The following is a 25,156-nucleotide window of genomic DNA, read 5'->3' as shown; positions in this document are numbered from 1 at the left end:
GGGGCCATTAATCCTCCCCCCCCCCCCCCCCCCGGGGGTGGTGGTGGTGGTGGTGGTGTGTGTTGATTTCTCGCTTTCTGTCTCTGTGTCTTCTCTGTCTTTCTGGCGAGCACACACGCCCTATATCAAAAACCTCTCTAAAACAAAACAAAAAAAATCAATCTACCTACCTACCTGTCTTTCTTAAAAAAAAAAAAAAAAGGATTTTTTTGTTACAGGATGTGTGTGCTCACCAGAGACAGAGACAGAAAGTGAGAAATCACTCCTCAGGAGGGATGGTCATGCCACAGTCCATTCTCTACTCTCCTCTCAGGATTTTGGGCACGTGTGTACATGTGCCCAACGTGAGTTTAAAGCCATCAGATCCAAGACTCGAACCACAGTCAATTACGTGGGTGTCCAGTCATGTAGCCATTATGCCATCTGCTAGTCCCTGTTTTTTTAAGTTCACCAGAGAGAGAGAAGGAAAGTAAGAAAGCAAGCCATTAGGTCTAGTACTCAAACTGCAGTCGACCATCTGGGAGTTCAGTGCTTTAATCACTATGCTACCTGTTAGCCGACTAGACACTTTGAAATTCTTCATGTGTATTATCTTACTCAGTCAACTCTCCCTATGAGGAAGGTACTACTGTCTCCATTTTTAGAGAAGGGAAAACTGAGCCACTGAACAGCTAAATCTTTTTTTTCCCTTTTTTTAAAGAGATTTTCACTATAGGCGCATACGCTCGCTGGAGATGCAGAGAGAGACAGACAGAAATCACCCCCCATGACGGATGGTCATGCCACATCCGACACCCAGAGTGAGGTTTAAGCTACTGGGTCAGAGATTCGAACTGTGGTTGACTATGTGGGAGTCCAGTGATATAACCATTATGCCATCTGCTGGTCCACTGAACAGCTAAATATTGCTAACTTGCCTTAGGTCACATGGCTAGAAAGTGTTAGAGTTAGTAGTCTGCCTTAGAACCCAGGTTCTCAACGGGACCTGCAACCTGTTTCTAACACATTGCTGAGCTGTCAGTTCTGGAAAGCTTAAAAACAGAGGAGTTGTGGGTAAATAGAAAGGAGAAGAGCAAGCTCTGTCTTCCTGATCTCTGTCCTTATCTTTCCTCTCCTGATAGAATGCAGTAGTTTATTGTAGGGTGATAAATAGGAAGTAAACTTAACTCCTCTTTCTTGCTTCCTCTTCTGCCTTCCTCTTGGCATTGCTGGCAAGTCTTACATGCTTGTAACTTTTACTGGCAGTGATCATGTTTGGTTTTTATTAATGTAATTTCTTAGTGACATTAGCAAGTGCAGTGTAATGTTTAAGAGCAGGAACTTGATAGACTGCTTGAATTTAAATTGCAGTTTTACCGGCTGAGTAACCTTGACCAAGTCCCTTAACTTCACTGAGTCTCACTTTTCTTACTGTGAAATAGGGATAATTTAATATAAACCTCATAGGGTTGTTGGTAGAATGAAATGTGTGCACACATGTAGTGTGTTTAGAATAGTACATGGCATTCCTATGTGCTATACAATTTCTTGCTGCTATCACTGTTACTATTTGAGAACACTTGTAGGTTGCAGTAGTAGTTGAGGGATCAGGGTTTTTAGTCTCTAATGCTTTATTAATAGTGCTTCTCTAGTGCATAATGGGGAAAAGAGAAGGAAAGAGATTGAAAGGAAGCTGAACAAAGAGGAATAAAATCCAGATATTTTTGAATTGGGACGAAAGAGTATACATTTCCTGTAGGTTACTCCTAGTGTAGTTTCATGTTCTTTTATGTGATTTTCACATCTATCAGAAAACTCAGTGTGCCAGTCTTTGTGCTAAGTGCTAGAAGTACAGCGGTGCCTGACGTATAGGTTTACATACGGAAGTGTTAATACACACTCGTAAATCATTATGAGTGAGTACGGTGAAGAGTGCTTGTAGGAGCATGTAACGGGGTCATCCTACCCAGAGTAGGTGACAACTCTAGCAGGCAAGAAATTGGAACTCCTGGGGCTGAGGTGGCGTGGTGGTTGAGAGTGCTGGACTCCTACATGGCTGTCCACAGTTCCAGTCCTGGTCCTGGAGTCTTGCTTTCTTGCTTTGTCTCTCTCTCTCTCTCTTGCTCTGTCCCTCTCTGGTCAAAGTAAAATAAATAAATAATTTAATTAATAAAGTTAAATAAAACAATTTTTTTATGAAAAAAGAAATTGGAACTCCTTCAGCATTGTAATTGAAATAGAACTTTATCTTAAAACATAAGTATTTATGGATTGGTGGTGCCTTTTTATTCTCCCTGAAAAACTGTTAAAGTATTGAATTAAGAGTCTGTTCAGGGACCAGCAGGTGGTGTGGTGGTTAAGGTGCTGGACACTCCCACATGACCATCCACAGTTCGAGTCTTGGACCTGGCGGCTTGCTTTCTCTCTCCCCCACCCCCCACCCTGTACCTCTCTCTGGTCAAATTAAAATGATTGAATAAAAAATAAATAATTCTTAAAAAAAAAAAAAGATCCTGTTTATTCCAGTTTCATAGACATGAAAATGTGGGAGTGAAATGGTTGATAATGATTGTAAGACACCCTTAGATGTTTGAAGGTGGTCTAATTTTAGAGGTCTAAATGTAATAAAAGGGTTTTTCTCTTTTTTTTCTTTCTGGCGTACTCAACAGAGAGAGAATGAGAAAGGGAGAGGAGAAAGCACCCAGGGCAGTGGTCACAGCACAATTCCTTCTCCATCTCTCTCTCCGTTGGGAATTTGGGTACACATGTACGCCTGCGTGGCATGTTTCTCAAGCTGCTGGGTCTGGGACTTGAAATACGTGGTCAGCAATGTGTTGGCTGGGTTTGACTGTCTTAACTACCAGGCTGTGGAGCTGGCTCTAGTCCTCTTCCCTCCATGGCCCCTTTCTGCAGAGTATCTCTGTATGCATGAAATAGGTTTGTTGGGTGGTAATCAGTAGACTCTTCAAATGGAGCACTACCATCAAGAGAAGCTAAATTAGTTCCATGTTTATAAAAGTCAGTATGATATCCAGGGATCTTTTTTCCATCACAAAAAGGTAGGTTTTGGGACCAGCAGTTAGCATAATAGCTATGTTGCTGGACTCCCATGTAGAACCCGGACCCGGTGGCTTAAAACTCACGCCGGGCGTGTGTGCGTGCGTGCCCAAGATCCCAAGAGGAGAATGGAGGAGAAGGGATTGCGGTGTGACCATCCCCCCTGGGTGATGATTTCTCGCTTTCTGTCTCTCTTGTCTGTCTGGTGAGTTGCATGCGCCTTATAGCGAAAACCTCTCAAAAAAAAAAAAAAAAAGAGAGGTAGGTTTTGTACTCTTCATGCTGTGCATATTGATTGGATCAGTAACTAGGCAACTTGGTGCTAGAACTGCTGAGACCAAGAATCAACCTGATCTTTATCTCGCTCCTTAGGTTGGGGGGTGGGTTGGTGGCAGTTTTCTGCTGCTCCTTGGTTACAGCCTGAGTAACTACAACTCTAAGGCTGAACAAGTGAACTGTCTTTTTTTTTTTTTTTTTTAAAGATTTTTCCTATAGGTTATGTGTGCTCCCTAGAGAGAGGGAAAGTGAGAAATCATGTCCTCTCCATGGGGGATGGTGATGCAGCAATCTCTTCTCCATTCTCCTCTCGGGATTTTGAGCATGCACATGGGCCTCGCATGATTTTCAAGACACTGGCTCCAGGACTTGAACCAGGGTTGGCTGTGTGGGAATCCAGTGGCTTAACCATCACACCACCTGTTGGCCCCTGAGCTATGCTTTAAAGCCTTTGTATTGCAGTTTAGTTTGCATATATATAAACGCGTGTGCTCATGCAATTGAAGGAAAGCTTTCACAAAATATGTGGCACACTACATTGGGTTCTTTTTTTTTTTTTAAAAAAAGAACTATTTATTTAATTGAATTTATTTATTTAGCCATTTTCATTTGACCAGAGAGAGACACACAGAAGGAAAGTAAAAAGTCTCATCATGTCCGGGACTTGAACCGTGGGAGTGTCTAGTGCCTCAACCACCAGGTCCCCTGCTGGCCCTGGATTCTTTCTTTCTTCTTTTGGGGGGTGGGGTGTGGTGGGGGATGATAGTGTCTTGCTGTGTTGTCCTGGCTGGCCTCAAACTTGAGATTCTCCCGTCTCAGCCTCATGAGTAACTGCGACTACAGGCACATGTCACTGTGCCCAGCTCGTCAAGATTTTTTCGGATAATAGCCTCTTCTCTTACATTATTTAAAAAAAAAGAAAAATAGGATGCTCATTACACCACTTTAGAATTTTAAAAAAGAGGCCAGCAGGTGGTGTGTTGATTAAGGTGCTGTACACTCCCACATGACTGGCCATGGTTTGAGTCCCAGACCTGGTGACTTGCTTTCTCACACAAACTCTCTCTCTTTTTTTTTCCTCTCTGGTTAAATTAGAATAAACGAAAGCTAAAATAAAATAAAATAAATAATTCTTAAAAAAAACACACACACACACACACACACCAAACAACCACAAATCAGAAACTTAGAAAAAATTAAACTTGTTTTTTTGACTTTTGAGTAAGTCACTATTTCTCTTTTTAGGTTCTTTGAGCCAGAGTCATGCTAGTTCTGTTCTTGTGCTGAATGACTGAACCTGTTAATAGTTGAAGAAGTATATATACACGTACAGATAAATAAAACAAATATTCTTAATCTTTTTGTAGGTCAGCATCAAATTGGAAATAATTAAAGTGGATACACAACTATTTCAGCAATGCAGACAATTAAGTGTGTCGTTGTGGGTGATGGTGCTGTTGGTAAAACATGTCTCCTGATATCCTACACAACAAACAAATTTCCATCTGAATATGTACCAACTGTAAGTATAAAGGCTTCACCTGTTATTAAAATGTATTGTGATTTGATACTTTTTCTGTGTGTACTGAAATTTTTCTGTTGTTTGCCCTTGTTTTCTTTTTTTTTTTTTTTTTAAAGATCTTGACTTCTCGTGGGTAAATTATATACACTTTAAAATTAAATAACTGAAAAAATCAGTGGAAAGTCAGAAGGGGTGACACAGGGTTTGCAAGAAATGCTGGGAGGCAAAACACCAGTAGACAAGACTCTAAAAAGTAGTAATCTCAGTTTGGAGAAGTATGCCCTACATCTTGCATGAGGTGACTTTTTTTCTTCTTTGATATCTTGGTCAATGATTGAGCCATGCTTGGAGATTCCCTGGGGTGCTGTTTGGGGTCTTGAAACTTCAGGGAAAGTAGAATGTGTCTCCACTTAACCTTGTGGAGAAGTTCTCTTAGCTCCAAATTGGTCCTTAGTGGCAGAGAAGGGTAAATGTGTTTCCTTATGAGAACACTGACAAACTTTTTTGATCATCCCACACAATTTTTTTTTTTTCCAGAAGGGCAGAAGGAAGATAGGAAAACTAAAGATAATGAAGTGAGAAAGGGACATGATTATTCAGAATAACATTCATTCGTGAGGGAAGATGTTTGGGATCCAGTTTGTCCCAAGTTGCTTGACCAGTCCATTGGTATAATTACGTGAAACATGTATGTTGGACCTTTATTGGCAAGAGGGAAGCTGGGGGTTGTTTGGCATGACTGCAACTCTCTCTTCGTTTTGGAGAGGTTTTTGCTATAGGGTGTGTGTGCACGCTAGAAAGATAGAAACAGAGAGACAGAAAGCGAGAAGTCACCCCCTAGGAGGGATGGCCACACTGCGATCCCTTCTCTTCCATTCTCCTCTCGTGATCTTGGGCACAGATGCACATGCGCCTGGTGTGAGTTTAAGCCACTGGGTCCAGGACTCAAACCACAGTCACCTACATGGGAGTCCAGTGACATAGCAGTTATACCAACTGTGGTCCCTGCAACTCTCTCTTTTTTTTTTTTTTGGAGAGATTTTCACTGTAGGGTGCGTACGCTCGCCAGCCAGCCAGAGAGAGACATAGAGACAGAAAGCGAGAAATCACCCCCCAGGGGGGATGGTCATGCCGCAATCCCTTCTCCTCCATTCTCAATCCATTCTCCTCTCAGGATCTTGGGCACGCACGCACACGTGCCCAGCGTGAGTTTTAAGCCACCGGGTCTGGGACGCGAACCGCGGTCGACTACGTGGGAGTCCAGTGACATAGCCATTATGCTAACTGCTGGTTCCCGCTGCAACTCCCTCTTTTAAGTGAGTTATTTTAGGAGTTATGTGAAACCTATGTATGATTAATATGGGGCTAGTATTTTTTGAAAGTGGAAAGGAAGAAAATATATGAGTACTTTAGGTTAGTTTCAGGAACAGGAGTATTATCGGGAAGGTAAGTACATATTAGTCTCAGTAATGAGGTTGAGTTGAAAATGACAGTCTCCATAATGCCTCAAGACAGGTAAAGTGATTGAGTTAGGCCAAGTATATAGAAAGAAAGATGAGATTTCTTGGAGGGGGAAATTCAAAGGTATAATTAAATACAAAACCATATTTTGTTATATTTTTAAAAATTTATTTTGGATTTTTACTTTTGCTATAGGGCAAACACCAGAGAGAGTTGGAGAGGGAGAAGGAGGGAGAGAGAAAATTACCCCAGAATTATCCCGCAGTCCCTTCTTCATTGATCTCTCAGGATTTTGGGCATGCATATGTATCCTGTGTTTTTAAGCTGCCAGCTAGAGTCTTGAACTGCACAATTGACCATGTGGGGTCCAGCCATCTTAATCACTGTGCCACTGGCTGGCCCCCAAGAACTGCATTTTTGAGTTCGCTCATTTGAGGATAGATTATGGAAGATGTTTTGAGATTGCAAGCAACTTCTAAAGATACATGGATCTTGTTGCAGAGTGAGGACAACTATCAGAATTTTTGTGTTTTAGTCTTCATTAAAGTTCTTTATTTATAAATATTACTTGAGTCTGTTTTATGACTTATTTAATATTATGCTTAAGGTAGACTTTGTGGGTGTTTTATGTGTGTGTGTGTGTACCTCTGGAAAAGGGATAGGGTTGGGGGGAAGAGTAGTACAATAAAATTTTAAAAATTATTTTTAAAGTTCTTTTTTTTTTTTTTTAATTGGCCATAGGGCATTTGTGCTTGCTCAAAAGAGACAGAGAGGGAAAGTGAGAACTCACCCCCCAGCCCCACCCCCGGAAATGGCCATGCTGCAATTCCTTCTCCCCTCTGGATTTTGGACACACACAAATATGTGCCTGGCATGATTTTCAAGCTGCCGGGTCCAAGACTCAAACTGTGGTTAGCCAGAGCTTTAACCACCACCCCCACCTGCGGGCCCAGTTAAATCTTTAATGAGCCTGTTGAGGTTCACTATGAGGCACAAATAATATACTGATGTTTAAGTTCTATGGAAATGGGTTTTTTGGTGCTCATCTGTGAATTGGCAGTTACCGTTTCTAGAATAATAGGAATTTAGAGCTGAAGGAGATCATTCATATCCTCTTATCCATCTTTTATGGGTAAGAGAGTTCAGGCCAAGTTAACGGATGAGATTTAGAAGTCTGAGTAGTCAAACATTAATATAAGTAGAGTCTGGAGTGGTAGTCAGCCTTTCTAATTCTTTTTTTTTTGAGAGATTTTTTTTTGCTATAGGGCGCGTGCGCTCGCCAGACAGAGAGAGACATAGAGACAGAAAGTGAGAAATCACCCCCCAGGGGGGATGGCCACGCCGCAGTCCCTTCTCCTCCATTCTCCTCTCGGGATCTTGGGCACGCACGCACATGCGCCCGGCGTGAGTTTTAAGCCACCGGGTCTGGGACGTGAACCGCGGTTGACTACGTGGGAGTCCAGCAACAAAGCCATTACGCTAACTGCTGGTTCCCGAGCCTTTCTAATTCTTAGTATCTAGTCATATATATAATAATCTAGTAAAAGCTGTTTTTTGAGTCCTCTTTTTTTTTTCCTTTCCTTTTTTTTTTTTTTTAAAGAGGTTTTTGCCTTAGGGCTTGTGCTTTGAGGTACAGGGAAGACAGTGAGAGGGAAAAAAATATCACTCCCTAGGGGTATGGCGAAGCTGAAATCTCTTCTCTTTTCTCCTCTTGGGATATTGGGTACGTGTGCACATGCTCCTGGCATGATTTTTAAGCCAGTGGGTGTGGAATTGAACTGTGGTTGCCATGTAGCAGTCCAGTGACACAACCAGTACACCATCTGCTGGTCCTGTAGAATCTCTTTTCTTAAGTCTGACTTAAAAAATATCAGGTGCTGGAATCAGCAGATGGTGTACTGGTTACGTCACTGAACTCCCACATAGTTGATTGCAGTTCAAGTCTCTGACCTAGCATCTTAAAACTCAAGCAGGGTACATGTGCTTGCATGCCCAAAATCCGGAGAGGAAAATGGAGAAGGGATTGCATCGTGCCATACCTCCTGGGGAATGATTTTTTTTTGCTTACTGTCTCTCTGTGTCTCTGGCAAGCGCATGTGTCCTATAGCAAAAATCTCTCTTTTTAAAAAAAAAGTGTGCTTTGAGAGCCTAACTATATTCATTCCATTTCCTTGTTCTTGCTATTAAGAACTGACTTTCTGAGGACCAGCAGGCAATGTGGTGGTTAAGGTGCTAGACGCTTTTTGAGTCTTGGACCTGGTGACTTGCTTTCTCATCCCCCTTTCTTTCTCTGGTCGAATTAAAATAATAAATTTATGAGTAATAAAATTAAGTAGTTCTTTACCAAAAAAAACCCTGATTTTCCTTAACTACCATTTCTCTCACGCCCTTGCTTCCACTCTCCTTTACCTTTAAACAGATGGCCAAAACAAGCTCACGGAAATGTGGAAAACCGGAAGATTAGAGTTGATAGCTAAAAGGTTAAGCAGCTAACTCCTCCCAGTTGGAAAGCACCACTTTTCTTTCTTAAAAAAATTTTTTTGGGGGGGCCGGCAAGTGGAACAGTGGTTAAAGGCGCTAGACTCCGACATGGCCTACCATGCTTCAGGTCTTGGACCTGGTGGCTTGCTTTCTCACTTCCTCTCTCTCTCTGTCTCTCTCTGAGCAAACTGGAAAATAATAATGATAATAATAATAAATAAAGTTAAATAAAATAATTCTTTGAAAAAAAATTTTTTTTTTCTTTGAAGTTTTGGTCATAGGGAAAGTGAGAAGTCACCCCCTCCCCCCAGAGGGGATGGCCATGCTGCAGTCCCTTCTACATTTTCCTCTTGGGATTCTGGGCATGCATGTCCATACATCCGGCATGATTTTCAAGCTGCCAGGTCCGGGACTTGAACTGTGGTAGGCCATGTGGGAGTCCAGTGCCTTAACCACCGCACCACCTGCTGCCCCTTCATTTTAATTATTAAACAATTATTAATGAAAAATTTTATTGTAAATTGACAGATTGCAGTTGCATGTGAGAGCATTGCTTTCAATTGTAAATTAATTCAGAGGGATCCATGAATTAGAGTTGTGTCTTCTTCCCATTTGGCACTGTTATTTTCCATTTTCACATAACATAGTATAGCCAGTGTTAGTGTATACTGAGTGTTAAGGGTTTTATGGTGTACTTACAAACACAACATCTACTGAAAGAAAAAATTTTAGGTCATGTGATTGTACTCGGTCATATGCATTTTATTCATGAAATTCCCAACAAATAATCTGCTAGCGTTTTCTTGAATACTTCCCTTGAGTAAGTAGATTTTAATTTTGGATTAAAAGGAAATGATCTATGAAGAAATATTGGGTTGTTAGAAAAGACATGATACATTTTTGCATAGAAAAAAAATACGATCTGATTTTTCTGACAACCCAATAATTTCTTAGAAATCTTGTTGAACATTGAGAGATTTATAATTTGAACAAGATCATTTTGTGTAGCCCTGGGAACTCTGCTCCGGTGACAATGTCAAACCTTCTGTGGCTCTTTATCCAGAGTGTCTGCTGGGGTAGAGCTGATGTCCCAGAACACATCCTCTTTCTAAGAACCATTCAGCTTATGTAAGGAATGAGCACAGTTACTTTAGGAAGGTGGGCAAAGGGAGTACGTCTTAGGAAGGAAACATTACCTTAAGAGTTGTCCCATCATGTTTTGACCCTTCTGTTGCACACTAACAATGTTGTGTTTTTTTGTTTGTTTGTTTTTGTTTTTAGGTTTTTGACAACTATGCAGTCACAGTTATGATTGGTGGAGAGCCATATACTCTTGGGCTTTTTGATACTGCAGGTGAAAACTTTTTAAAAAAATATTTGATCTGTGTTGCTGGTTGTCTTGTCTCTTTTTTTGGACCTTTCGGGAAATTAGCATATTAACAAGCCACTTACATTTTGTTAGTAGTTAGCATGATTGAATGTAAATGTGGTTGATACTTGACCAAGGAGCAGTTCTAGACTGGGAAAGGCACGTAGGAGTTTGGAGTGCCCTGATTGAATAGAGTGGTGGAACATAAACCAGAGGGAGAGCCGAGTACGTTAGACACGCTTCGAATTGAACCAAACCCCCATGATGGGTGTGCCTTCCAGATAAAGGGCTGTCCTAGTGGTTGGGGAGAGACTAAGGGAAAGAATTTAATGCCTGTTGATTATCTTCGTTCATCCCTACCTTTGCCCTTCTTAAAGCCTAGTTTCTTAAATATGCCCAAAGTTGTAAACTGTATGCAGTATTTATTATTATCACTCTGAAATTTGAAGGCTTATTTAGTCTATGGGTCTGCATGATACATGTTTATATAACTTCTTTAAAAATTTGCTAACAGGCATGTGTGCTCACCATAGAGGCAGAGAGACAGAGGGAGGGAGAAAGTACCCCCTATGTGCTTGGTCTGGTGCATCAGTGGGGTGTGATCTTGTTGTAATCTGTTTTCCTCCATTTTATTTCTTCATCTTTTCAGGATTTTGGGCATGCATGCATATGTACCTGGCATGTTTATCAAGTCACTGGGGCTGGCATTTGAACCATGTAGTAGGCTAGTTGCAGGGCTGGCCCTAGACAGCTTCTTAATGATAGATAGCTATTATAGTACATCTGAAAATACTTTGAGAGCGAACCAGTATTTAGCTCACAGTATTGACATTTGTTTTCAGATATCCAAATTATAAAAATAATGATTTTCTTCCTTAATGGTACCTAATTCCTCAGCGTTATTTCCTACTCATTTTAATAGTGGCTGCACTTCTTGATATCTGACTTTATTCTGTATAGTCTTGTATTATCAGCTCAATTAACCAAAGCAAAATTTTGGACATCCTCTTAGTATTGTAGGAATGCTAAATTTATGACTTATTTTAAAAAGTTATTTTAATTGCCAAAGGGTGCATGAACTTGCCAGAGAGAGACAAAGAGGAAGGGAGAAGGAGAAAGCACCCTCTAGTGAGGAACAGTCACGCCACAGTCCCTTCTCCAGTTCTCTGTCCTGTCAGGATTTTGGCCATGCATGCCTGCAGTTTTTTAAGCTGCTGAGGCAGAGATTCACACTGTGGTTAGCCTTTTGGGATCTGACTCCCTTAACCATTAGGCCTTGAGGCTGTCAAAAGATTTTTTGCTTTTGTTGAGGTATCTTGTTACTGTCTGCAAGCTGACCTGTTGCTGTCATGGAGTATGTTATACTGCCCATTTTGAGGAACTGTCTGATTTCATTGGAAGGGTGATAGGGAATGATAATAGTAAAAGTTAAGTTTAGAGAAAAATGTGGTTTTTTTTTTAGAATTATTTCATTTAATTTTATGTATTCATTCTTTTTTTTTTTTTTTTTTTTAAATTTGACCATAGAGAGACCAGAGGGGGAGAGAGAGGGAAAGTGAGAAAGCAAGCCACCAGGTCTGGAACTTGAACCATGGTGAGCCACGTGGGAGTGTCCAGCGCCTTAACTACCGTGCCACCTGCTGGTCTCCAGAGAAAATTTTAATACCTTAAAAATAAGAATAGTGGTGTATGAGAGGAAACATAGGAAATAGAGAAAGTAAGTTAAAATAATGACTCTTAATCACTACTTTTTAAAGATTTACTGATGTATAATACAATAAAATTCAGTCATTTAAAATGTCTGACGGCTACCATAATCAAGATATACGATCACCCTAGGAAGCTTTCTTGTGTTTGTAGTCAACCTCCTCTCTTGACCTGGGCCTAGGCAACTACAGACCTGCTTTCTAGGTATCAGCAGTTGTGATTTTCTAGGATTTCATAAAAATGGAATCATTCAGTATGTAGTGTAGTGACCCCTTTTACTTAGAAAAATGTTTGTGATGGTCACGTTGTTTTGTGTATCAGTTGTTTCTTTTTATTGTTGAGTAGTATTCCATTCTATGGCTATAGCACAGTTTGTTTTTCCACTTAGTAGTTGAAATATGTTCGGGGTCCAGAGTTAAGCTGTTATGAATTCTGGTGCTTCTACCTTTTAGTTATTGTGAATAATGTTGCTGTGAACATGAGTATAGATAACTGGTTAAGAGCCTGCCTTCACTTCTTTTTTGGTATATATCCCAAAGTGGAATTACTGAATCCATGTGATAATTCTATTTTCAATTTCTTTTTAAAGTTTCTTTTTATTTCACCCTGAGAGAGAGAGACAGACAACCTTGACAGGGTCACATGCTGTGAGCTTCCCCCAAAGCTTTCAAGGCTAGTCAGGTTCATGGTGTATGAGTGTATGTACAGGTTGACCTGGGAACCAAACTCCAGTCTTCATTATGGTTCTTACATTGCAGAGTGATGCCCTACTACTTTACCATTGTGGCTGGGCCTCATTATTTTTGAGTAACCTCCTTTTTTTAAAAAAAAATATTTTTTTAAGAGTTTTTTGTCTTAGGGTGCATGTGTTCTTGATGGAGAGAGAGAGAGAAAGGAAGAAATATTCTGTTTCCTCTACCTGGGGGAGGATGGCCACACAACAATCCCTTCTCCTCCTGGGATCTTGTTTATGCATTCACATGCGCCCGGCATGAGTTTCAAGCGACCAGATCTGGGCCTTGAACTGCCGTCGACCATGTGAGAGTCCAGTGATGTAACCGCTACGCAATCTACTGGTCTCGAGTAACCTTGGTTTTAAAGATGTAGTTGTTTTTTATGAGCAAATCTAGAATCAGGCAACTTCTCATTTTGTAAGATAAAGATGTTTTTCATAGTGGCTGTGCCATACATTATTTTTCTTAAGAGTTTTTTCTTTTTTTTTTTTTTTTTTTTTGGCTTAGGGTGTGTATGCTTGCCGGAGAGAGATACAGAGACAGTGAGAAGTCACTTCCCTGGGGATGGACACATTGTAATCTATTCTCCTCCCAGAATCGTTGGCATGCACTCAAACACACCTAGCGTGATTTTCAAGCCACTGGGTCTAGGATTCGAACTGTGGTCGGCCATGTCAGTGTTCAGTGATATAACCACTATGCTATCTGCTGGCCTCCCATTTTACATTCTTAACATATTCTTAGGTTCAATTTCTCTATGTCCTGGCCAACACTTTCTTTCTGTTTTTTAAGTAGAAGCCATCCTAATTAATGTGATGTGGTATTCATGTCATTTTGGTTTGCTTTTCCCTAATAGTGAGGTTGAACAGTTGTAATGTGCTTAATTGGTCATTTGTATATTTTCTTTGGAGAAAGGTCTGTTCAAGTCCTTTGCCCATTTTTGAACCAAGTGTTTTTTTTGTTGTTGTTGACTATTTTGAGTTCTTTATATATTCTGGATATTAACCCCTTATCAGATACATGGTGTACAGATATTTTCTTCTCATTCTGTTTCCTTTTTACTCTGTTGATACTGGTTTTCTGGGTGCATAAAGATTTTAAATGTTCAGAGTCCAGCTTGTTTATTTTTTCTTTGGTTGCCTGTGACTTTGGTGTCACATCCAGAAAAGTCATAGCCACGTTCAATGTTGAGAAGGTTTAGCCCCTATGTTTTCTGAGACTTTCAAAGTTTTACACCTTATATTTAGTTCTTTGGTCCATTTTGAGTTAATTTTTGTGTATGGCATTAGGTAAGGGTCCATCTTCATATTTTGCATTGGACATCCAGTTTTCTCAGCACTATTTGTTAAAAGGAGTGTCCTTTTGTTACTGAATGCCCTTGTCACTCTTGTCAAAAATTATTTGACTATATATGAGGGCTTGTTTCTGCGTTCTCTATTCTGTTCCATTATCTGTATGTCTGCCTTTTGCTAGAATCATACTGTTTTGATTACTGTAACCTTATAGTAAGTTTTAGAGTCAGCTAATATGAATCCTCCAGCTTTATTCTTTTCAACTGTTCTGGCTATTTGGGATCAAGGATCCCATGTGAATTTTAGGATGGGCTTTTAAATTTATTGTTTCTATTATTATTTTTTGTAATTATTTTCTTATTAATTTGACCAGAGAGAGAAAAAGTGAGAAAACAAGCTAGTTATCAGGTTTAGGGGGTGGGAGGGAGAGAGAGAGAAAGTGAGAAAGTAAGCTAGTTGCCAGGTTTAGGGGGAAGAGGGGGAGAGAGAGAAAGAGAAAGATTGAGTGAGAAAGCAAGCTACCAGGTCCGGTACTTAAACCGTTATTGGCTAAGTGGAAGTCCAGTGCCCTTAACTACCACACTGCCTCCTGGCCCTGGGATTTTTTTATTTCTACAAAAAAAATAATCATTGAGATTTTGATAGTGATTGCAAAGAATCTGTAGTTTCCTTTGGGTAGTATTAATATCTTAACAATATTTAGTTCTACAATCCATGAATATGGTATATGTTCCCATTTATTTACGTCTTTAATTTCCTCTAGTGTGTTTTGTAATTTTCATTGTACAAGAATTTTTTTTTAATTGTAGTTTATTTGTTGTTATTATTTTTTAATTCAACTAGAGAGAAGGAGCGAGGCAAAGTGAGAAAGCAAGCTACCAAGTCCAGGACTCCAACCATGGTCGGCCATGTGGGAGTCCAGCGTCCCTATTACATCACCTCCAGCCCCTCTTTGTGCAAGTTTTAAACCTCCTTGGTTAAAGTTAGTTCCTAAAATATTAAGTAGTTGGGAAAGTCATGATGTATTTTTCTATGCAAAAATGCGTTATGACTTTCCTGACAACCCAACATTTTATTGTTCTCAAGTATTCATTGATTCTTGCCAAATTATTTTTTTCTAGGCTTTTTCAGTTTCAGATACATTTTATTTTTAAGAATTTTAAAATTTTATCTTTATTTATTTTAGTTTAACTTGACCAGGGCAGGGAGTGAGAAAGCAAGCTGCCAGTTCCAGGACTCAAACTGTGGTTGGCCATGTGGGAATCCAGCGCCTTAACCACCATACCACCTGCTGGCCCCGAGATACTGGTCTTAATATGTACATATTAATGAAACATGTGAACCTGCTTTGGTAGTCATGATTGGCACTGCGGTTTGTCAGCTAAGTTTCACTGAGATTTTTGTTTATTTAGATGTTTTCATTGTGGTTCTTTCTTCGAGATATCTAACTAGGATTGATTTTTAATTTATTTTAAAGTTTTGCTATAGGGCATGTGCACTTGCAAGAGAGGAAGAGAGAGTTGGGGGAAGGGGAAAGAGAGAAAGTGAGAAATCATCCCTCAAAGGAAGAGAGTCCTTTCTCTTCCATTCTCCTCTTGGGATTTTGGGCATGCATGTACATGCATGTATCCAGTGTATTTTTCAAGTTGCTGGGTCTAGAACTCGAACCGTAAAGTCAGCCATGTGTGATCAAGTTACCTTCACCACCTTGCACAGGCTGGCTCTGATTTTAACCATTTTTGTAGCCTCAGTTTATTTTTTATTTTTACATTTATTTAAAAATTATTTAATTTTACTTATTTATTCATTTATTTTAATTTTACCAGAGAGAGAGAGAGAGAGAGAGAGAAAGTGAGAAAGCAAGTTGCCAGGCTTGGGACTCGAACCATGGTCAGCCATGGGAGTCTATTGCCTTAATCACCATGCCACCTGTCAGCCCTGCCAGTTAATTATTTTTTCATTATTGTTGGGTTGCTAGTGGGCCTAGAGATCAGAAACTACAAACTGGTAATAAGAGAAAATAGTTACTATAATTGCAAATTAATTGCTGTTCTGAGTGCATGACGTAGAAGGCACTAAATGCACTAAATAGAATTAGTTGAGTGAGACCAGATATTACAAAGCAATGTTGGATAAGTAAATTGAGTTGTTTTTTGGCTAATGATCACTGGGTTGTCAAGCTGCATGCTTAATCTTTTGACTGCTTTGTGGTATTAATGCTATGAGAACACCAAAATTTAGTTGCTGACTTCTTTCCAACTCTTTATTTTTCTAGGGCAAGAGGATTATGACAGATTACGACCGCTGAGTTATCCACAAACAGATGTATTTCTAGTTTGCTTTTCAGTGGTCTCTCCGTCCTCATTTGAAAATGTGAAAGAAAAGGTAAGTCGGTTAGATAGTCTTACCTTGAAAAAGGTTGTCAAAGCATTTCTATTGACCTGTTGTGAATAGTTTTAAAGGTTTGTGGATTAATGAAGGTATATTTAAATACCTTTTCTTTAGTGGGTGCCTGAGATTACTCATCACTGTCCAAAGACTCCTTTCTTGCTTGTTGGGACTCAAATTGATCTCAGAGATGACCCCTCTACTATTGAGAAACTTGCCAAAAACAAACAGAAGCCTATCACTCCAGAGACAGCTGAAAAGCTGGCCCGTGACCTGAAGGCTGTCAAGTATGTGGAGTGTTCTGCACTCACACAGGTAAGTACTCTGTGAAACCAATGCTTATTTATTGTTGAATAGTTTCTTGGAACATTAGAGTACAGGAGTAATTTTTGCCACTGGTCAGCAGTGGTCAGAGATGCCTAGGAAGAATATGGCCAGCTTCATGTTGCAAAGCTTCTGCTAGAGCTTTCTGTTTATTGGGAGCCGTGTTAGCCTCTAAAGCTCTTCAGTTTTTGAGCTCTCATGTTGTGAGGAGTCGTCCATGGCTTGTAGTGGTCAAGGCCATTTTCAGAAGCAGCTCACGGGAGAGGTCCAGACAGGGACAACTTTATAAGAGAGGATACCAGTGATTTTTTTCCCCCTCCTAGCGACTGAAATTTTCATCTAGGTATATCTGGGTTTTTTTCCTTTCTAATTTAGAGTTGATGTTACCCTGATTTTGGGGTAGTTCAACGAGACAGGGGATTAGTCATAATAATTGAGCCTTTCATACCAGAGAAAGCTGCCTTAGTTATTTCCGCTGCAGTTCTTAAGCATGTATTGTGTAGTGTGTCTGTTCTACATTTTTGGAGATACTCCTTCTTTATGTGGTCACCTCTTTCCTCCTGGCCATGTTTGAATGATTTAATTTGAGCTTCTCTTGTAGTTCAGTGGGAAACTCAGATTCTGAGGACAAGGAGCAATGTTAGACTATTTAGAATGAGAGCTGTAACTGATTTGTGTAGTTTAATCTCCACCTTCATGGTATCATTGATTCCTACTTCCCAGTACTGTTCTGGGGTGAAGGAAAGAATTAGCACAGAACTCTTGTGTTTTACTATTATAGTACTGGTACTTTGAGTTTCAACAATGAGCAAACATAACTAATTATAAAAATAAGGCAGGGTTAAAGGATAGAAGCGTCTAGTAATTATATTAAAGTCATTTGTGTTTATCATGCTTGCTTTTTCAGGTAATTGTTCATTTTATTGTTTTTTTTTTTTTTTTTTTTTACCACTATTGAATTCTTGATTTTGTGTCTAGAAAAAAAGGGCATATATTAAGTATATATGAACTGGGCATTTAGTATATAGGACCTAGTGTGCAGTTTAATAATCACGCATTTAGTGTCTAATTTGATTAAAGATAAAGCTTTAATATCTAAGTGGATATTTTACAGGATTATTTCAAATCCTAATATCAGAGATTTAAACACATTCTTCTAAACCTAGTTTTCCTTGGTAGTTTAGTGCCATTGTAAAAGTAGATGCTTAAAAATTCAGTATTTTTTGTTTTGTTTTGTTTTTAAATTTTGCTATAGGGCATGTGCACTCACCAGAGAGAGAGGGGGTGAGACAGTGTGAAAAAGCTTCTCTTGGGGGAATGCCCATGCCATAATCCCTTCTCCTCATTCTCCTCTCTGGATTTTAGGTGTGCATGCACACATGTCCGGTATGTTTTTTTTAAGCTACTAGTCTAGGACTCAGTGGTCGGCCATGTGTGACCCAGGTTTCTTAACCACCACACCACCATTGCCCCTAAAAAATTTATATCTTATCACATACATAGTACTCCCTGAATGTGTATATTAGGTGTTGGGGTGGGTTTGTGTGGTACATTCGTGTTAGAGCTATATAATAATAACTATATAATAACTATATAATAACTCTGTGTACACCTGTTGCATACCCTTGTTCTCTAGCTATGGGTTGCTCCTGGGAATACGGAAGTAAGCAGGACCTGTGGATCCAATTTTAGGTCATTAGAAGCTTACTTTTTTTTTGTTTTTTTAAGAACCTTACTTTTTTTTTTGGAGAGATTTTCGCTATAGGGCGTGTGCGCTCGCCAGACAGACAGAGAGAGACATTAGAGACAGAAAACGAGAAATCACCCCCCCGGGGGGATGGTCACACCGCAGTGCCTTCTCCTCCATTCTCCTGTCGGGATCTTGGGCATGCACGCACACAGTTTGAAGCCACGAAGTCCGGGACGTGAACCGCGGTCGACGTGAGTTTTAAGCCACCGAGTCCGGGACGTGAACCGCGGTCGACTACATGGGAGTCCAGCAACATAGCCATTACGCTAACTGCTGGTTCCCGAGAAGCTTACTTTTGATAATTGCTTCATGTAAGATTTTTACAGCATGAATAGGAATATACAGTAAATCACCTTGCAAAGAAAGGGAAGTGTAAAAGGTCTTAGCAAGTTCATTTTTCTTATCAGATTTTGAAGTTTGGGAAGTCAAAGAGGAAAAGATAGAAAATGGGGTCTGTAGTTGTGTTTGGGAACTAAAACTTTTGGGACTCTAGATTTTGTTTGTTGGTACCTCTAAAACTAAACTTTTTAATATAAACAGGTAGTTGATACAGCAAAGATTAATTTTGTTTCATAGGGTATTGATCTTTGTCCATAATACATAAAAGATTTTCCTTCTTTTTTAAAGGATGTACTCTGATTTCTAGTGATCCTATTCCTTTTTTCTCTATTAAGTGTATTTCTCTTTTTATTGTCCCTCTTTCCTTTTTTGTCTTTTAAAAGTATTATTTATTTGATTTTATTGTCATTTTTATTTATTTATTTATTTATTTATTTTCTTGAGAGGTTTTTGCTAGAGGGCATGTGCGCTCACCAGACAGACAGAGACACACAAAGAGACAGAAAGTGAGAAATCACCTCCCAGAGGGGATGGCCATGTTGCCATCCCTTCTGCTCCATTCTCCTCTGGGGATCTTGGGCACGCACGTACACGTGCCTGGTGTGAATTTAACCCACCGGGTCCGGGACTTGAACCGTGGTCGACTACATGGGAGTCCAGCAACATAGCAATTATGTCTGGGACTGCTGGTCCCTTATTATTACCATTCCCCCCTTTTATATTTGACTACCAGAATTTGTTTCTAGATGTGTAGAAAGACTCATAGGAAAACTTTAACTTTTGTATAACGTTCATAAATGATGTAGAAAAACTATTTAACTTCTTTGCTTCTTTTAAAGTACTCATGGCTGCTTCTCATTTATTTTGTATGTAGTGGAATGAGTGGGTACCAGTGCCCGGGGCTGCCATGGTGGGGGGGTAGGTTGGGCATGGGAACTCCTGAGTAGTCTGGGCTTGGCACGTGGCCAGGAACTTCGTTCTGGGCCCTTGGGACATTTTAACTTGGGATCAAGCTCACAAAAGAACATGTGAAACTACTTTGAGCAGTGAACTTGTGGCTTCAGATTTTGGTGAGTTTAGGTGAGTCTGTAGACTTGGGGGCCCAAGGTACGACTGCTACTGAGTCACACTGACAAGGTGGAGTTTCTGGCTGAGGTGTAAGTGTATTCTTACATCTTAATCCCTGTAGGTCTGAGAATACTCTTTGTTTTCACCCCATGCTTTATGCTCTGATACCCATGCAGACATCTTAAAGCATTGGACTGCTTGCTAAAACTCATTCTAAGACCCATTCTTTGTTTTCCTATGACTTGGGTGGTGGTTACTTGCTCTAATGACATTGCTGAATAACTGAAGTGTATGGTGTTTCTAGAGTCTGTTCTTCAAACTCCTTCCAGCACAATTAACACTCTTTGTAAATGTCTGAACTTTTTGTTCTGGGAAATGATTTACTCTGAAGTCCTGATTAATCCCATCGAGATATGCCATTGAACCTAGAAACATGTAGCATGCCTGTTAGTCTGCTATTTGTGTCCTTCAGTTATTCAGGGGCTGAATTCACATAAGCCTGCAATTGTAAAAGATGTATTTGAAAACTTGTATGCCGTTTTTATCATATAGATCCTGGAGAGTTCTACAAGGCTTACTCTGCAGTGTACCTATCCTGTGTTTACACATCTATTATTCCCCTTCTGGCAATCTCTTCATTAAATTGTATAGTATTAGATTTCAGCGCATGATTATTTGGAAGTTTACACGTTGCATTATCATAAAAATGATTTTCTTGCTCATTTAAACCTTTTTTGAGGCGAAGCGTCTGCTCAGTCACCTACTCTTCCAATGACATTTATTTTTCTTAAGGCACGTTGCTTCTGTGAATTCAGCTCATTTAATCCGGACTGCTATTGTATCTGCTAGTCTTTCTAATCCTCTAACCTGGCTGCTGTTCTCTCTCCTCCCCTCTGTCTTGTAGAGAGGTCTGAAGAATGTGTTTGATGAGGCTATCCTAGCTGCCCTCGAGCCTCCGGAAACTCAACCCAAAAGGAAGTGCTGTATATTCTAAACTGTTTTCTCCTTCCCCTCTTTGCTGCTGCTTCCTGTCCCACTTCTGTAGAAAGATCGTTTAAAAACCAAGGAATAAAACCATCCTGTTGGAAAGCCTCTGCGTCTTTTTACTCACCACCTTAGAGCAACCTCTGTATTAGTTTTTGATCAATAATGGAATATCTTATAGAATATTTTTTGTGATCAGTAGTCAAGTTGGACTTTCTGCTGCTTGAGTTGCCTGATGCTCAGAGCTTTTTGGTTTGGATTACCATTGCAAAAGGGAACTTGGTCTGGCATTAAGAATGTCCTGTTGGAGAAAATAAGAAGAGTGTTAACACTTCTAGATCTTAGTTCTAGATGGAGAAAGTAACACAAACATCATTTTACTCTTATGATCAATTGTTAATTGTAATTGCATGACAAACTTTATGGAAAAAGAGTGACCTGCTAGTAGAGTCTAATGGGGAAGGGCGGATTCTTTCTGGTTTTCCTTTGTGCAGTGAAACTTTGTGTTGCTATTGCTTTGGCTGTCTGTGCTGTAGTGGAGTATTTGTCAGTCTGGGGTTGGGGAAGATACCGATGTATCTGCTATTGCTTTGAGTTCATTTGTTACATTATCTTTTAAGAATAGCATCCATTTTAACGGTTGACTTAAGGTTTGTTAATGTTGAGATGTAAAGCTGCCATCTTTATATTTTCCTGCTTCTGATTTTATTGTTGTGAGGGAAACATACAATTGTGGTCATCTTCAAATTTTGAAATTAAAAATATTCAATTGTTTGTATAAATGCCTGATGAAGCTTTATTCCTGTTGTACTGACTGGCTCTGATTTTATGTACGTATCAGGTACCCACATATTTGCTTCCTTGAATCCCCTGGGCTCTGGCTCAGTGGCGGGATAAAGGGAGTTAAGGGAAGATCTTGCAGCTGCCGTAGTTGTGCTCTCTATCTTTGCCTGTGCGTTTCATATAAGGATGCCCCTGCCCCTTGTCATCCTCTCAGTCCTATTTCATATCCAGCTGTTTCATCGGAATGCAGAGCTGCTTCCCTTGTTTTTATGTAAAATGTTTCAGCAGCACATTACAACACTCATATTGAATGAGCAAATGACACATGTGCTTGTTTGCTTCTTGTGACATACATTGGTCTGCAAAAAGCTTTCTCAAAGGACCACTGTCTCACTCATGAATATCTGCTCCTCTGCTCCTGAATTGCTGAATCCTTCAGTGCCCTGCCTGGACAAATCTTGGTGAAGTGAGATTATTGTGTTGAGATTCAGGGTTTTAATGTTTCTTTCTTTGCCAACTCTTGGGGCTTTGAATGTTTTAAGTTTGAACTCCAGTTTTATTATACCGAAAATCATCAGACTGCCCATTTTTTCTTTCTACCCCTTTTCAGAAAGGCCTAAAGAATGTATTTGATGAAGCAATACTGGCTGCCCTGGAGCCTCCAGAACCCAAGAAGAGTCGCAGGTGTGTGCTGCTATGAGCATCTCTCCAGAGCCCTTCTGCACAGCTGGTGTCGGCATCATACTAAAAGCAATGTTTAAATCAAACTAAAGATTAAAAATTAAAATTCGTTTTTGCAATAATGACAAATGCCCTGCACCTCCCCACATGCACTCATGGGAGACAAAGCCCATAGGTATGACCCCCCTCCCCCTTCTGATACTAGTTAATTTTGAGTAATTGTATATTGTCAGAAAAGTGATCAGTACTAGTTTTTGTTTTGTTGTTTCAAAAATATTTTTTGTTTTGTTTAAAAGCAAGGCATGCTTGTGATGACTCTGTAACAGACTAATCTGAATTGTTGAAGCTGCTCCCTGGTTCCACTCTGGAGAGTAATCTGGGACATCTGTTTTTTTTTTTTTTTCTTCTTCCTTTTTTTTTTTTTTTTGGGGGGGGGGGTGGGGGTGGGGGGGTTTTTTTTTCTCCTTTTTGAAAGTTGCCTTTCTCTCCGCCCTTGAGTAGATCCAGTATTTGATGAAACTCATGAGAGTGGGTGGAATCTGTCTTGCCCCTCCTCTTTTCTAGGATGCACTATATACATGACTGTGACTTTCAAGGAAATTCGTTTGCCATTTGCTGATTTTTTTTGAAGTTAATTTCTAACTTCTTTCACTGATAAATTAAGAAAAGTATTGCACCTTTTGAAATACACCAAATGGATTGAGTTTGTAATTAAAAGATTTTTTTTTCCCGTTAGTCATTGTCTTTATATGCTTAGCCTAGATTTGCAACTCACTAGTGTATGATTCAGTGTTCCTAGAAAACAACTGAAGCCCTGGTATACAGAGGAAATCTGAGGGGTGGTGCTAGAAGACAGATGTCTATGGACTGAGTCACATCCTCTTTCAAGTTATGAGGATGGAGCCTGCTTCATTAAGAAGCTGGGGTAGGGTGGGGGTGGGGAGAACATTTAACAACACGGGGACCAGTCAGAGGAATCCCCTTTCTGTTTCGCATACGAGGAACCCTAGAGCAGCCCGTTGAGGCTCTCTAGTTTACTAGAAATCATGGAAGGAGTCTTAAGAAGACTCTTCATAAGTGTTAATAGGGGTTTTACCAGCTTATTTTGGTTGCAGTTTCCAATTTTTAAAAATGTTTAGGTAATCTTTTCCACCTTCCTCCAATCCTAATTCGTGTAGCTCCGTTAGTGTTGAACCAATGCTTTCTCATGTCTCAGTTCTTTGTATATGCATTCTTTTCAGATGTATTAAACAAACAAAAACCCTTCACAAGCCAGCCTGAAGGTTGTTATTTTCCCTCCGCCTCTTATTTTTCAGGTATTTAGGAGTGAGAACTTGACTGTTTCATAACATAAGTTTCTAACGAACTTTGGGATACAATTTTAAAGGTTTATTTTATTTTATATTTTGGCATTCACTTTGAGATAATTCCTTTTTTTTTTTTTTTTTTTTTTCTTCTTCCAGATTTGTACCTTCTTCTCTAAGCTTGGCATATAGCCTAGAAGCTTCTCCCCTTAAGTACAAATAGGTCCATAATAGTTTTTAGAGAAGAAATATGCAGGAAACACACTGTGCATGTTCATTGGATGGGAGTGTCTGCAGTCTAATCTATAGGCTAGTTGGAAAGCAGCACTTCCCCCACTTTTCCTGCATCAGTGGTTCTCACACCTGGCCACTCATTGGAGTACAGCTTGAGTAGTAGGATTTTAGGAAGTTCACCAGATACTTCTGAAATGTAGCCAAGTCTGATAGCCATTGCTCATAGCTTGCTTCCCCAAACCACTTCTGTCAGATTCCAAAATCTGTGTTGAATCTGAAAATGGAAGACATTTTCTCTAGGTGACCAGAATGATTTGTTTACCTTCAGAGCATCCTGCTGGTCTGTATGAAAATTTCAGAAACCAAGAACCCTTAATCCAGTTCAGGTTGAGGGTAGACTTACCTTGATAGTTCTCTACGTGGACTCGTGTTTGGCATGATTCAGTATTGTGCTGGAAGTTTGCAGGATTGGCTGGGAAGGCAGTCGGAGGAGGCAGATCTAAACTTTACTAGCTCTACCCGAGGTCTTTGATTTATTCCTTGTTGACCTCATGAGAGAGAGAGCTGGTTCATGCTGTGATACCTTGGAGAGCAGAGACATGTGCATCCCTCCTTAGTACAGGGGCGTGTAGTGTGTGAATGTTGCTGGATCCCTTTCCTAGAGCAGTGTTTGACACATGATATAACTAAAAATCTTCATTGGGTGAGTACATGATTTAAAGAGTGAAGAAATGATTGTGCTGATGTATTCTTCATGCATCAGAAGAATAAGGGTGACGGGGAGATCGTTTGAAGCCAGCCTTTGTTTCTGTTTATTTTTGGTTTGACTCCCGTAGATCAAAAGAACATAGGTAGCAAATGAGTGAAGCTAACATTATTTTCTATTTAAATAATAGCTTTCTATTAATATGTGACTTAGCAAACTTGTTTATAGTCTGGCTTAATAGGTAAATGATATTGTTCAGGGAGTGCATTTAGAGGTTGGGAAAGGGTTATGAAGACAATCTTTAGCAGACTTAGCTTGTGGCAAAATTTATAATATGTAGTCTTAACACAGCATTAAATACATCACTGTTCTAAAATGTGAAGTGTTTTATGGAAGATCTTAGAGCTTCTGTGCTCTAATGCTCCCTCCTCAGAGCTGAACTTTATTTCGGTAGGGAATGTATTCTGAGGTGAAGAAAGAATTGTAGTGTGCAAAGAACAGTTGCAATATTTCCTTTATTTTAAGGTGCATTTTTCTGTTTTCCTGTTATAGTCACAGTACTTTAGGAAATTTGTTACATTTAATGTGGTAGTACTTTATTATTTTTTTGTTTTTCCTTTTGCTCTGCAAAGCTGTCTTTTAAATCAGTGTTGGCTTAAATTGTTACCTTCGTAGAATGGTTAAAATAGTGCTATTTCTTCATTGTTAGGTTTGGAC

General features: G+C 39.7%; 1 protein-coding gene across 2 annotated transcripts in view; it reads left to right on the top strand.

Annotated features, from left to right (window-relative positions):
- The window catches only part of CDC42 (cell division cycle 42), a 52,525-nt gene extending 30,037 nt beyond the window's left edge, over positions 1 to 22,488 (top strand). The window contains exons 2-6 of one of the 2 annotated variants that reach the window (XM_014586527.2): positions 4,680 to 4,834; positions 10,058 to 10,130; positions 16,154 to 16,263; positions 16,384 to 16,581; positions 20,652 to 22,062. In XM_014586527.2, coding sequence (XP_014442013.1) covers positions 4,730 to 4,834; positions 10,058 to 10,130; positions 16,154 to 16,263; positions 16,384 to 16,581; positions 20,652 to 20,741 — 576 coding nt within the window. In that variant the 5' untranslated portion in view covers positions 4,680 to 4,729 and the 3' untranslated portion in view covers positions 20,742 to 22,062. Of the gene's footprint in view, positions 1 to 4,679; positions 4,835 to 10,057; positions 10,131 to 16,153; positions 16,264 to 16,383; positions 16,582 to 20,651; positions 22,063 to 22,124 lie in introns of those variants that run through there. The other variant, XM_006145166.3, reaches the window with a different exon arrangement.
- The last annotated feature ends 2,668 nt before the right edge of the window (positions 22,489 to 25,156 follow it).

The sequence above is a fragment of the Tupaia chinensis genome, unplaced genomic scaffold, assembly GCF_000334495.1.
Source record: "Tupaia chinensis unplaced genomic scaffold, TupChi_1.0 Scaffold000146_1, whole genome shotgun sequence".
NCBI classification, from domain to species: domain Eukaryota; kingdom Metazoa; phylum Chordata; class Mammalia; order Scandentia; family Tupaiidae; genus Tupaia; species Tupaia belangeri.
This window is presented reverse-complemented; position numbering and strand designations above follow the sequence as displayed.